This window comes from Paroedura picta, chromosome 3 (assembly GCF_049243985.1).
Source record: "Paroedura picta isolate Pp20150507F chromosome 3, Ppicta_v3.0, whole genome shotgun sequence".
Taxonomy (NCBI): domain Eukaryota; kingdom Metazoa; phylum Chordata; class Lepidosauria; order Squamata; family Gekkonidae; genus Paroedura; species Paroedura picta.
The window spans coordinates 169,823,132-169,833,969 of NC_135371.1; the positions used below are offsets into that span (position 1 = coordinate 169,823,132).

Below are 10,838 nucleotides of genomic sequence, written 5' to 3' on the forward strand. Positions count from 1 at the left end.
TGGCCTCTGCTTGGCAGACTGAGCTCTTTGAGAACACTTTTTGCTGGCTAAAATGTGGGGATGAACAGTGGACCAGAGGTCCTTGTCCTGGAGGTGTTTCCTCTTGCATCCATCTTACTTTCCTTCCCCGCTCCCCTTCTGGCAGGTACAAGCTATGGGTTGACACTTGTTCAGAAATTTTCGGCGGCCTGGACATCTGTGCTGTGGAGGCCCTGCACGGCAAGGATGGACGTGACCACATTATTGAGGTGAGGCGTCCAAAATCTGGAAGGTTCTCCAGGAGGAAGTGAGCTAAATGGCAAAGATTCCAAGACTTGGTTCCCAAGTCCGTTACCTGCTTTGTTAATGTTTTAAAACAAAGAAAATGCATGTGAAAGGACACATTTTTTTCCTCCTTCAAAATGCTAAAGGCAAGTTATGGGGGCCGGTTCTGAACTGCAAAAGCCTGACGTATGCATTTTTGGGGAGCAATCAGAAACGTGATCTTCCTGTCATCTGTTCGAGCCCTCGAGACTGACCTGAGAAACTGAGCTCACACAGAGAAAGGGTTGGAGACGTGTTAGGAGGGGGAGCTCTCCAAATTGTCGGGTAGACCATTTACGCACTGGGAACTTCACTACCCCAGCTCCAGTGCAGAAGCAAAAATCGGAGCCATCTGAGGCGCACCAGGCCATATGCTCCCCCGTGTGGGTGCAGGAATTGGTGGGGCAACCTGCCACAAATAAAACTGCAGCCTGCAGCCTGGCATGAAGCCTCCAGTGCATAAACGGTCCTAGAGTTTAACCCTTGACATTTGCTCTCTGTTTGGAAAACAACATACATATTTCATTCTTCCAGTACTGTGTTTGCATCTGTGTTTCTCCATGTCCTTCTGACTGTAACATGGATTGTCAGTGGGACAAACTGGCTTACATCCAAGTAGTTCCTGGCTTTACTGGTCAGACAGTCTTATCTGAGTCACCCTGCGGTTTTGTTAATACTAGTAGTTAACGTCGCAAATCACATACGCTCTCTCCGCAGCCCTTGTGACAACTATACCATAATGTGGGTCATCCGTTTATTGTGGGGGGCGCAAGGGTTGATATCACCAAATCAGCCCACAGCAGAGGTGGCCGTTCAACTGGGGGCTTCCTGGTTCACAGCTTGGACTCTTAACCACCGTGCTGGGCTCTGCTGTGGGGTTTGGAGTGCTTCCTTCTCTGTTTCTTAAGCCTCTTTCCCCCTAGCGTTGGCTTTCGCGTCTTGAAAATCCCCGTCAGTCTTGCTGGGTTTAGTTATGGTTTATTTGGTATGTTTCTTTTTTTAAAAAATAAAAGGTTCCGGTTCCGTTTTCAGACTTCTGCACGCTCATTCTGAATTGGGGGTGGGGGGAAAGCTGACTTTCTATGTCCCTTGTCGCTGTCCCCAGGTGGTGGGGTCCTCCATGCCCCTGATTGGAGACCACCAGGATGAAGACAAGCACCTCATTGTGGAGCTGGTGCTGACCCGCATGGCCCAGGCCATCCCTCGCACGCCGGTGCCCTCACCTGTACGCTCCGCCTCGGGACAGCATGCCCAGGTATTACAGTGCCCTGCCTCCTGTGGCCGGGACTCAATTTTTCATATATATTGTTTGCAATTCTCCGTTGCTTGCCAGAAACTAAGGAGGGAAGAGTAAGAGATACCACCGCTGCTGTTGGTAGAGGGAACATTCTTCATGTTGCATGAAGGTCAAATTCAAAATGGCCAAATTCGAGGGCTATTTGACACTGATTTGTTATTCCTCCTCGGGGTACTGGGTGGTAGTGCTGCTGCCGCTTGGATTGGTTGGGTTGGTCAGGGGGGTGATGGGTTTTAGATGGGTTTTATTGTACTAGGGGTTTTAAGGAGGAGAGACAGTTTGGTGTAGTGGTTAGGAGTGTGGACTTCTAATCTGGCATGCCAGGTTCGATTCTGCACCCCCACATGCAACCAGCTGGGTGACCTTGGGCTCGCCACGGCACTGATAAAACTGTTCTCACCGAGCAGGAATATCAGGGCTCTCTCAGCCTCACCCACCCCACAGGGTGTCTGTTGTGGGGAGAGGAAAGGGAAGGTGATTGTAAGCCGCTTTGAGCCACCTTCGGATAGAGAAAAGCGGCATATAAGAACCGACTCTTCCTCTTCCTCTTCCTCTTCCTCTTCCTCTTCCTCTTCCTCTTCCTCTTCCTCTTCCTCTTCCTCTTCCTCTTCCTCTTCCTCTTCCTCTTCCTCTTCCTCTTCCTCTTCCTCTTCCTCTTTCTCTTTCTCTTTCTCTTTCTCTTTCTCTTTCTCTTTCTCTTTCTCTTTCTCTTTCTCTTTCTCTTTCTCTTTCTCTTTCTCTTCCTCTTCCTCTTCCTCTTCCTCTTCCTCTTCCTCTTCCTCTTCCTTTATCGATTGTGACCCGCCACGAACCTCATGGGAGTGGCGGGATATAAAAACAACTAATAAATAAATAAAGGCCCTAAGCTCAGGAAGAGGCTACGGTTCTATGGAATAGCTTGTGCTTTGCACAGATGAATTCCAACTTCGGTCCCTGGCAGCCTCAGGGAAAGGTTGGTGGGGCAGGCAGAAGTGGAAGACCTTGTTGTCGAAAAGCTTGGAGATCCAGTTGGAGTTGGCGGTCACAAAAGGACCATGTTGCTCGGTTCGGCCAAAGAACTCTCCTTCCTGCTGCCAGTGGTAACTAGAAGCCCATTAGCAGAGTATTCCAAGGTCCGCTGCTTCCGGCTTCTCAGCTATCATGGTTGGGGATAGATCAGTCTTCCTCAAATACATTGAATCCCATTTTTTGAAAGTCCTATGAAGGCTGTGCTAGGTCAAGGAGCCTAACCGTTGTATGGATGGAGTTGAAAGACTGGCTTTTGGGCAATGGGATGGCAGGCCTGCAGGGAGCACCGGAGGGACGGGGGAAAGTTGGACCCATTCCGCACCGGGATCCATGTAGCAAATTGTTTGCTGAATGAAAAATCGCCATTTTAAATAGTGGAATTAGGCGTAACGCATACCTGCCTTTGTAGTGGAATCCAGTTGCATTTCTATCGTTTCCCACAGGGTTCCGGTCTCGGCAAAAATCGCTAGAAAGGAAGCGCTATTGCTGAGCTGTGTCCCGCCCCTGGCCGTCAAGCAGCCATTGGGCGGCCGTTATCATGCTCCCAAACAGCCCCTTTCCCTTTAAGGAAGATTTAAAAAAAAAAAAAACACACACATACGTTGCAACGAATATGCATTGATTCGTTGCAGCGGAGAGACCCATCCAGCTAGCAGGTGATGTTTGAGCTGCCGTTTCATCGTTGCCACGCTCCCCCCGAGTGAGTGTTGTAGATTGTCAATGACGTTGTGCATAATGGCAAAACTGTAGCGATTTCAATTAGTAACCATTGTGCTATTTTGGACGAATGCGGAATGGCCCTTGATTTTGGAGGGGGGAGGGTGCACGGGACCGAAGCACCAATATTACCCCATCTTGTTGTGTTTCCAGACTCAGGCCGCTCAAGCTGGACAGCGACAAGGCCCTCCGGTCCAACAGAGGCCCCCACCCCAGGGTAAGCTGGGTCCGATCACAGGGACCAAGAAAACAAGAGGGGAAGCTTGTGCAAGTGAGCAAGAGGTCCCTGGAACAGGGGGGAGTGGCTCTTTCGGGAATGTCACGGTGGATGGCTGAATGGAGGTCACGTCAGTCATCTCCAATCTCTCTTTCTCTCCTTCTGTTTCTCAGGAGGTCCTCAGCAGCCACCCCCAGGCTCCCAGCGGCCCCCTTCTCAACAGCGCCCCCCTCCCCAAGGCCAGCAACTGCCTGGCCTCTCCCCGCAGCCCGGTGGTCCTCCGATGGCCCAGCGTCTGCCGAGCCCCACCACCCAACAGCCCCCTCCTCAGGTGCAGCAGCGCCCCGTCGGGCAACGGCAGCCCGGGCCTGGAGCACAACAGCCTCGCCAGCAGGGGCCGCCCTCTGCACCGCAGTCCCCGCAGCCCCAGAGGGGCCCGAGCCCCAGCGGCGGGGGGCAACCGCAGTGGCAGCCCGGGTCCCCTCAGCAACAGCGGGCCGCAGGAGCAGGCCTGCCCAAAGCGGCTTCCGGGGGTCCCCCAGGGCAACAGCCCCCTCTGCCGCAGCAACCACGCCCCCCAGCGGCAGGCCAGCCACGCCAGCACCCACGCCAGGGCAGCCAGGGGGGCCCACCTCAGCAGCGCCCGCCGGGAGCAGGAGCCCAGCAACAGCGCCCCGCTCCACCCACCACCCAGCAGCCGAGGCCCAGCACCCAGGGGCAGGGGCCCGGAGGCCCCGGGCAGCAGGGCCCCCGCCCTCCACCAAGCCAAGGAAAACCACAAGTGGCCCAGAAACCAAGCCAGGACCTGCCTCCGCCGCAGCCCCAGCTGAAGTAAGCGCTGGACTCTTGGGCTTCTTGCAGAAGGAGGGGGGGGGATGACGCTGGCTTTGACACTCAGGGGCCACGACGGCTAGCCCTGTTTCCAGTTGAGGAGGGGTTTCATAGCCTGGGGGCGGGGGTGGTCTTCTCAGTTCCCAACCAGAGCTGTCCACGCTCTGAAGGCCCCCCTCCCCTTCCCCCCAAGTCCCGGATCTTGGCTTAGATTCCGTACCAGGGTCTGCAAAATAGGGGTGTTTGCATGGGAGTGTATCGCATCATTTCTGCTTTTGCCCATTTTTCACTGAATTTGGAACTAGCGGGCAGGGCCGGGGTGGCAGAGCTGGGCAGCAGGAAGGCCGAGAGGACAGGGTGGCAGGCGGCCCCTCCCCAAAGCCTTATGCCACTCCCCTTTGGCTTGTTTAAACCTTCATCCCCGCCAGCCTGCATGTTCCTAACTGTTTATTTGCAACCATCAAAGCTAGAAGCGTGGGGCTTAGACTGAATTGCTAAATCGTACCTGCTTGGGTGCAGTCAGTCAGTCTGTCAACAGAGCAGATATTACAAAACCCCAAAGGCTAGCCCGTGAGAACAGGAAAGGGGTTTTTGTTTGTTTGTTTTTAGTTTAACAGGGATGAATGTGGACAGCAAACAAATTTTAAAACACACTGAAACTGTGCCGTTTCAGAATTCAAAGCCGAAATTTCGTTTTTTTCCCCCCGGATTTTGCTCCTGAAAATGGAATTTGAGGGATCCTTTAAAGCAAAATGCAACAAACCCCCTTAAGTCTTGTAGACAACCCTCAATTTATCACGGTTAAAATTTGGGCTAAGCTGGAATGGAGTAGGACCCGATTTGTGTAATATTCTACCCTTGCAAAAAGGATTCCCTTTCAGCAGTTGGGGAGGGGGGCCACAAAAGAGAGGAAAGCCCATTCCGAATGAGGGGAGGATACAATGCCCTCACTCGGAATGAGCATCATGGACATTCTCACCTAGCAAGCTCTGAGAGACCACGGGGCACTCTTTGACACCACCACGCCACTTAGTTGATTCCTGTTTGGCCAGAGTCACTAAGGACGTTTTCCTTATAATATGTTGAAAATCAACTAAAGTGCACATTTAGAGATGTGTGTATGTGGGAGAAGACGTTTCCCTAAATCTCCCTTTGGAATTGAGGATGCTCACTTGTGAACTTTTGGCTCAGCCCTAATTAGCATCAATTCAATACACCGTGGGCTCTCTCTAAGGGGCAGGAAACGAAAGAGCACCCATCCACAACTGGCGTGTTGACGCCAGGGATACTGCATTAGAATAAGAGGAATCTGTCTGCAAATTTTCCTCCTGCAAATACTTCCCATTCTAGGGGAGGGCTCTGTTTCTACTACAGGACATTTCCCAGCTCCCTGCTTCTCTCTGCTGGACAAATGGTCCATTGCAGCTTTTCGGGAGGAGGCGAAGGGTGGGAAGGCCCGCGTTTCCAACCCCTGCTTGTCTGTCCCCCTCCTTTTGTTGTTCTGTGCCTGCTCCTGCCCGCTCTCCTAGGAAGGCAGGGGTTGCTCCCCACGCCCAAACCCTCCCCATCTCCCCCCTCCAAGCGTGAGCTGAGCAGCAGGTTCTCTTGCCTGGCCTGAAATTAATAGTATCTTTCTCATCTCTCCTCTCCCCCTCCCCTCCCTTTCCCCCCTCCCCTCTTTCCTGCCTCCCTCATCCCTCCCTCGTTGTCCCTTAGCAAATCCCAGTCTCTGACCAATACCTTCCCCCTTGCAGAGGCGCCGGTGCCGCGAGGCAGCCTTAGTCAGGATGAAGTGCGTGCCGAGAGCATCCGCAGCCTCCGACAGAGCTTCGCCAGCCTCTTCTCCGACTGAGCGGCTCCCTCCTCCCTCCCGCCCTCCACACTGGGATCCCTGACCCCCTGCCCCCAACCCAACACTCTCCTCTTCCCTCTCCATACGGCCTCGACCCGTCCCCAGCTTTACCACCCAGCCACGGGAGGGCACTTCTCCCTCCCCAAGGCAGGGGGCGCTCCTCAGCACGTCCCGGAGCCATCCGGGGTGGGAGAACCCATCAGACCCCCGAGCATCCATTTTGAAAGCGCCCGCACTTGCTAAGGGGCATAAAAACAGAAAAGACAGGCGCTACGTCCTTCTGGTACCTAGAAACGCAAATGCTCCTTTGCTTCTGAATGTGAAGAAATTGGTCTCCAAGCCTACAGGCGGGGCTGGCGTCTCCACCTCCAAAACAGCCCTGCCCCAAGTCCATGCTCTGGTTTTCCCAGCCCTGGCCCCAAATACATTCTATAATCCCCCCCCCCTTTCTTTGGTGGGGTGAAAGATATTTCTGAAGAGTCTCTCGTTTTTGAACCTCTTCCTATAGAAGCCCCCACTCTCTGCTCCTCCCCCCCTTTCTCCCAGCTTCCTACGGCAATTTTGGGTTTTTAGGACCAACCCTCCCTATGCCTGGCTCCCTCACCAAGAGAGCTCTGGACACCCCAATGAATCCTCCCCCACCCCCTGAACAACCAGAGGGCTTCTGACCGTTCATCCGAGTCCCCCCCCCTGCCCTAGAATCTGAGGCTGCCAATTCCTCCTCAAGCCCACGTCTCTTCTACACGAATATGCAAAATTTGTACCTGGCTCGCTTCTCCCTGTCCTGATGCTGGGGAGGGGGGGGGGCTTCCCCAGGGCTGGGCAAAGGGGAAGGGAGGAGGGGTCTCTGTACATAGCACGAGGGAGGCGACCCCTCCCGGGGCCATGTCTGTGTTTGTGGCCACAAAGGTGTCTGTGTCGCTGTTTGTGAATAAGCCAAAACCGCCACCCGCCATCTTAGCAACCACCAAATCCCCCCTGGGCAGGAGCCCAATCCTTATCACGGTCTCCTTGGCTACAAGCTCACCTTTTCCCACCATCACCTTAGCCATCGGTAACATCCCCCCGCCCCTCGTCCCCACTTCCCGGCAACAGTAAGCCTTAAATCTAGCACGCACATGTCCCCCTGCACTATTTCCACCCGCAGCCTCCTAGAAACGTCTTGGAAAGTCAGTCCCTGCCTAACTACAGCGTGTTCTAGCATCTAGTCCTAAGATTACGGCAATGGACCGGACAGGGTTAAATTGCCCTCTGTTTCCACCCTGATCCTATTCTGTCCTCCGACTGAGCGATGGCTTAAAGATGGCGGTCGGGCCAACAGTGAAAGCGCTCCAGGTCGGTGGAGGAGAACAAGATAGCTTCTGACGACTCCAATTTGAGCCTCCTCCCCCGTCCGGCCAGCTGAATCCAGCCATTGACCAACCCTTGGATCCAGCCTTCTAAGATAACAGCCATAGTACTGCCACTGTAGCCATCTTGGTCGGTGGGTGAATCATTAAACCGAGCGCCCGTGGACCACAGGGGGAGGCATGTTCCGACCCAAGAACGTGAGGTTCTCCATCCCGCTTCCCATTGTATATATGCACAACGCAACAGAGAAACCTTCCACTATATTTTTGTGAGTTTCCCTTCCCCTTAAAGCTGTGTCGCCTACTTCCCCCCTGCCCTCCCCGAGAAACCCCGGGCGGCGGGGGAAAGCCACTAACGCGTGATGGTCCGGTAGCTGCAAAGTCGCGTGTCGTAGCCGTGTCGTGACATGACGCTTTGAGCTGTGTTTGTAATATATCACGGGTGGAGGAAGAGAATTCCCCGGGCTTCGTCCCCAGAGAACGCCTCTTCCTCTTCTCCAAGCTCTCCTCCCCAGAGAGATATTCCTTCCCCCGAAAAAGGGATCTGGGGAGGGCAATTTCAAGTGCTAACTTGGTATCTTTGTTATTTATTCTTGTCTGGAAAGTGCTCCCCCCACCCTCCCCCACCAACTCTTCTCACAGGGGGTCAGAGGCCTTTCCTTTTGCTGTGATTCTGTCTATGTGTGGATCAAAGTTTCAATGGAACAGTGGTGTAAAAGACAAAAATAAATATATATAAATATATATAATATATTACAAAAATAAAAAAGCCCTCGAGACCTGCTGGAAAAAAAATACACGTTATGTGGCTTGGATTAAATGAATAGAAATCTATATATATAGAGAGAGAGAGAGATATATATGTACTAAGAAATTAAAGTGGAGAAGTGAAGAGGAAAAAATGTGTTTGTGTTTTATTGGGGGATTCCTAACCAGAGGAGAATATGTTCAGGAATATCAGCCTATCAATCATGGGTCTTTCCCCTCACTTTGGCCATGTATGCCCATCAAGTTTTCTTTTGTCATTGTGCATTGATTTCCCTCCTTTCAGCACTCAGTTCGCTTACTGGTCAGTGTTTCCTCTGGTTTTCCGAGAATGCTTTTGTGCCAATTTCCCCCTTGTTTCACTTCCAAGCAAAACGTCAAAAGCATACAGATTCCCTCAGATTTCCCCCCTGCTCTTTTGCTGCTCTTTGAAGCTCACTCCCCCAGTCACTTCAAGGTCATTCCACCCGTTCTGCACTGTGGCCATCCTCCCTAATCATCGGTGTACAGTCTCCATCTTTCCCATGTCGTTTCTGTTTTAACTGACAAGCAGCATGAGTCTAGCGATACGAGACTATTCCTAGTCTTGGATTGCTGAATAAAACAATTTAAAGAATGGACGAAAACTTTATAAGATGCTGCGTGCAGTTTTGTTCCCTGCCAGTACTGGCTTAAAAGGAGGATTGTAGAGGAGGGGAATCATAGAATCATAGAGTTGGAAGGGGCCATACAGGCCATCTAGTCCAACCCCCTGCTCAACGCAGGATCAGCCCAAAGCATCCTAAAGCATCCAAGAAAAGTGTGTATCCAGCCTTTGCTTGAAGACTGCCAGTGAGGGGGAGCTCACCACCTCCTTAGGCAGCCTATTCCACTGCTGAACTACTCTGACTGTGAACATTTTTTTCCTGATCTCTAGCCTATATCGTTGTACTTGAAGTTTAAACCCATTACTGCGTGTCCTCTCCTCTGCAGCCAATGGAAACAGCCTCCTGCCCTCCTCCAAGTGACAACCTGTCAAATACTTAAAGAGGGCTATGATGTCCCCTCTCAACCTCCTTTTCTCCAGGCTGAACATTCCCAAGTCCCTCAACCTATCTTCATAGGGCTTGGTCCCTTGGCTGTGTTCTCACAGAAAATTTTTAAAAAATCAGTACGGCATCCAAGCAAAATAATAGAGGGGATTGTCAGTGTGGCATGAAATTGACATGAGATGTAAGGAGAGACTGGGATGGGAAGCCTGAGGCTTTGAAAACATTTTTTTACTTTAACGCTTTAGTGAACAAAGTTTAGGAAGGAACCATTTTGTCAGTCTCTGGAAGCCTGACATTAAAATGGCAGCTGAACCACGTGGACCTTCTGCAAGCCACTGAATTTAAGAATCGCTTGGGATCAATCCTTCCGGAGGCCAGAAAACAGAGTCTGCACAGGACAGTCTTTTTAAAAAACGCCATGATCGTAACCAGCATGCAGGATCAAATTAGAGAATCACGAGGAGACGACCACGCAGATTTGCAAGGAAATGCAGCTGGGCTAGAGCATCAGCAAAAATACCCCCCCCCCCCCATTTCAAAAATATTTCTGTTTTGATTTGTAGGCCGACCCTCTCCAAGCGATCTAGGGGCAGCTCACACCAATGGGTTAAAAACCTGTACAGATTTAAAAATCAGGATACATTAAATCCTACCAGTATTAGTAATCATTGCTCCAATTATCCCCTATGCACCTGGCATGGAATGGAGGGTGAGGAGGGGGGGGGCTGGCTGGGGAGCCTGGCTTGATGGTAATGATTACTATTTAGTACCACAAGACTAAAAAAGCTCTCCAGAGCTTCTGCCAGAGGACTCCTCCCCCAAACAAATTGTAGCCCTGGGCAAAGTGTGAGAGAGGGGCAGCAGACGCTGCACCTGTGCACACACAAGAGACATGCACATGTTGCCAACAACCACAGCTCTATGTTCCCCTCTATGAAATTGTGTGTCTCCCATTTTTCACCGTGGCTGATCACCCAGCGCAGAATCCCCTCGTGCTCTGCCATATGGAAAACTGAATTTCGCATGTCAGGTTGTTTTTAAAAAGCCTTTTCAATTTCGGCTGCTGTTAAAATTGACAAGCATTAAAAAAAAAAAAAACTTGCCATGCAGCTACAAAGCTCTTTTCCCCCTTTGAAAGGGGACAGAAAGAAACTCATGCTAAAATGTATGCACAAAGCCCGAACCATAAAGATTCAATTTGCTTGCTGGGTGCTATGGCACAACTGTGATAGGACAATTGTGTAATTTTTAAAATAGACTTTGTTCATTACTCCCATGTGTGATGTTCCGCACCAATCTAGTTTTTAAAAAGATGGAGCTGCAGAATAAGCACGCCAGAAGAAAGGGAATAGTAAGTAAGGTGGGCACAGAATCCAAAATCAAGATTAAAAGCTTAATGATTTAAAAATCTGAATTAAGATGTGTGTATGTCATGGGCCATAGATTGGTTTCTGTGTAGGTTGGGGAT

The 10,838-nt window shown here is 51.4% G+C and overlaps 1 protein-coding gene across 2 annotated transcripts in view; it reads left to right on the top strand.

Annotated features, from left to right (window-relative positions):
- The window catches only part of SYN1 (synapsin I), a 239,048-nt gene extending 230,557 nt beyond the window's left edge, over window positions 1-8,491 (top strand). Inside the window, exons 9-13 of one of the 2 annotated variants that reach the window (XM_077329430.1) lie at window positions 146-248; window positions 1,409-1,558; window positions 3,479-3,542; window positions 3,716-4,373; window positions 6,128-8,491. In XM_077329430.1, the coding sequence (XP_077185545.1) occupies window positions 146-248; window positions 1,409-1,558; window positions 3,479-3,542; window positions 3,716-4,373; window positions 6,128-6,155 (1,003 nt within the window). In that variant the 3' untranslated portion in view covers window positions 6,156-8,491. Of the gene's footprint in view, window positions 1-145; window positions 249-1,408; window positions 1,559-3,478; window positions 3,543-3,715; window positions 4,374-6,089 lie in introns of both variants that reach the window. The other variant, XM_077329429.1, reaches the window with a different exon arrangement.
- Window positions 8,492-10,838: the final 2,347 nt, after the last annotated feature.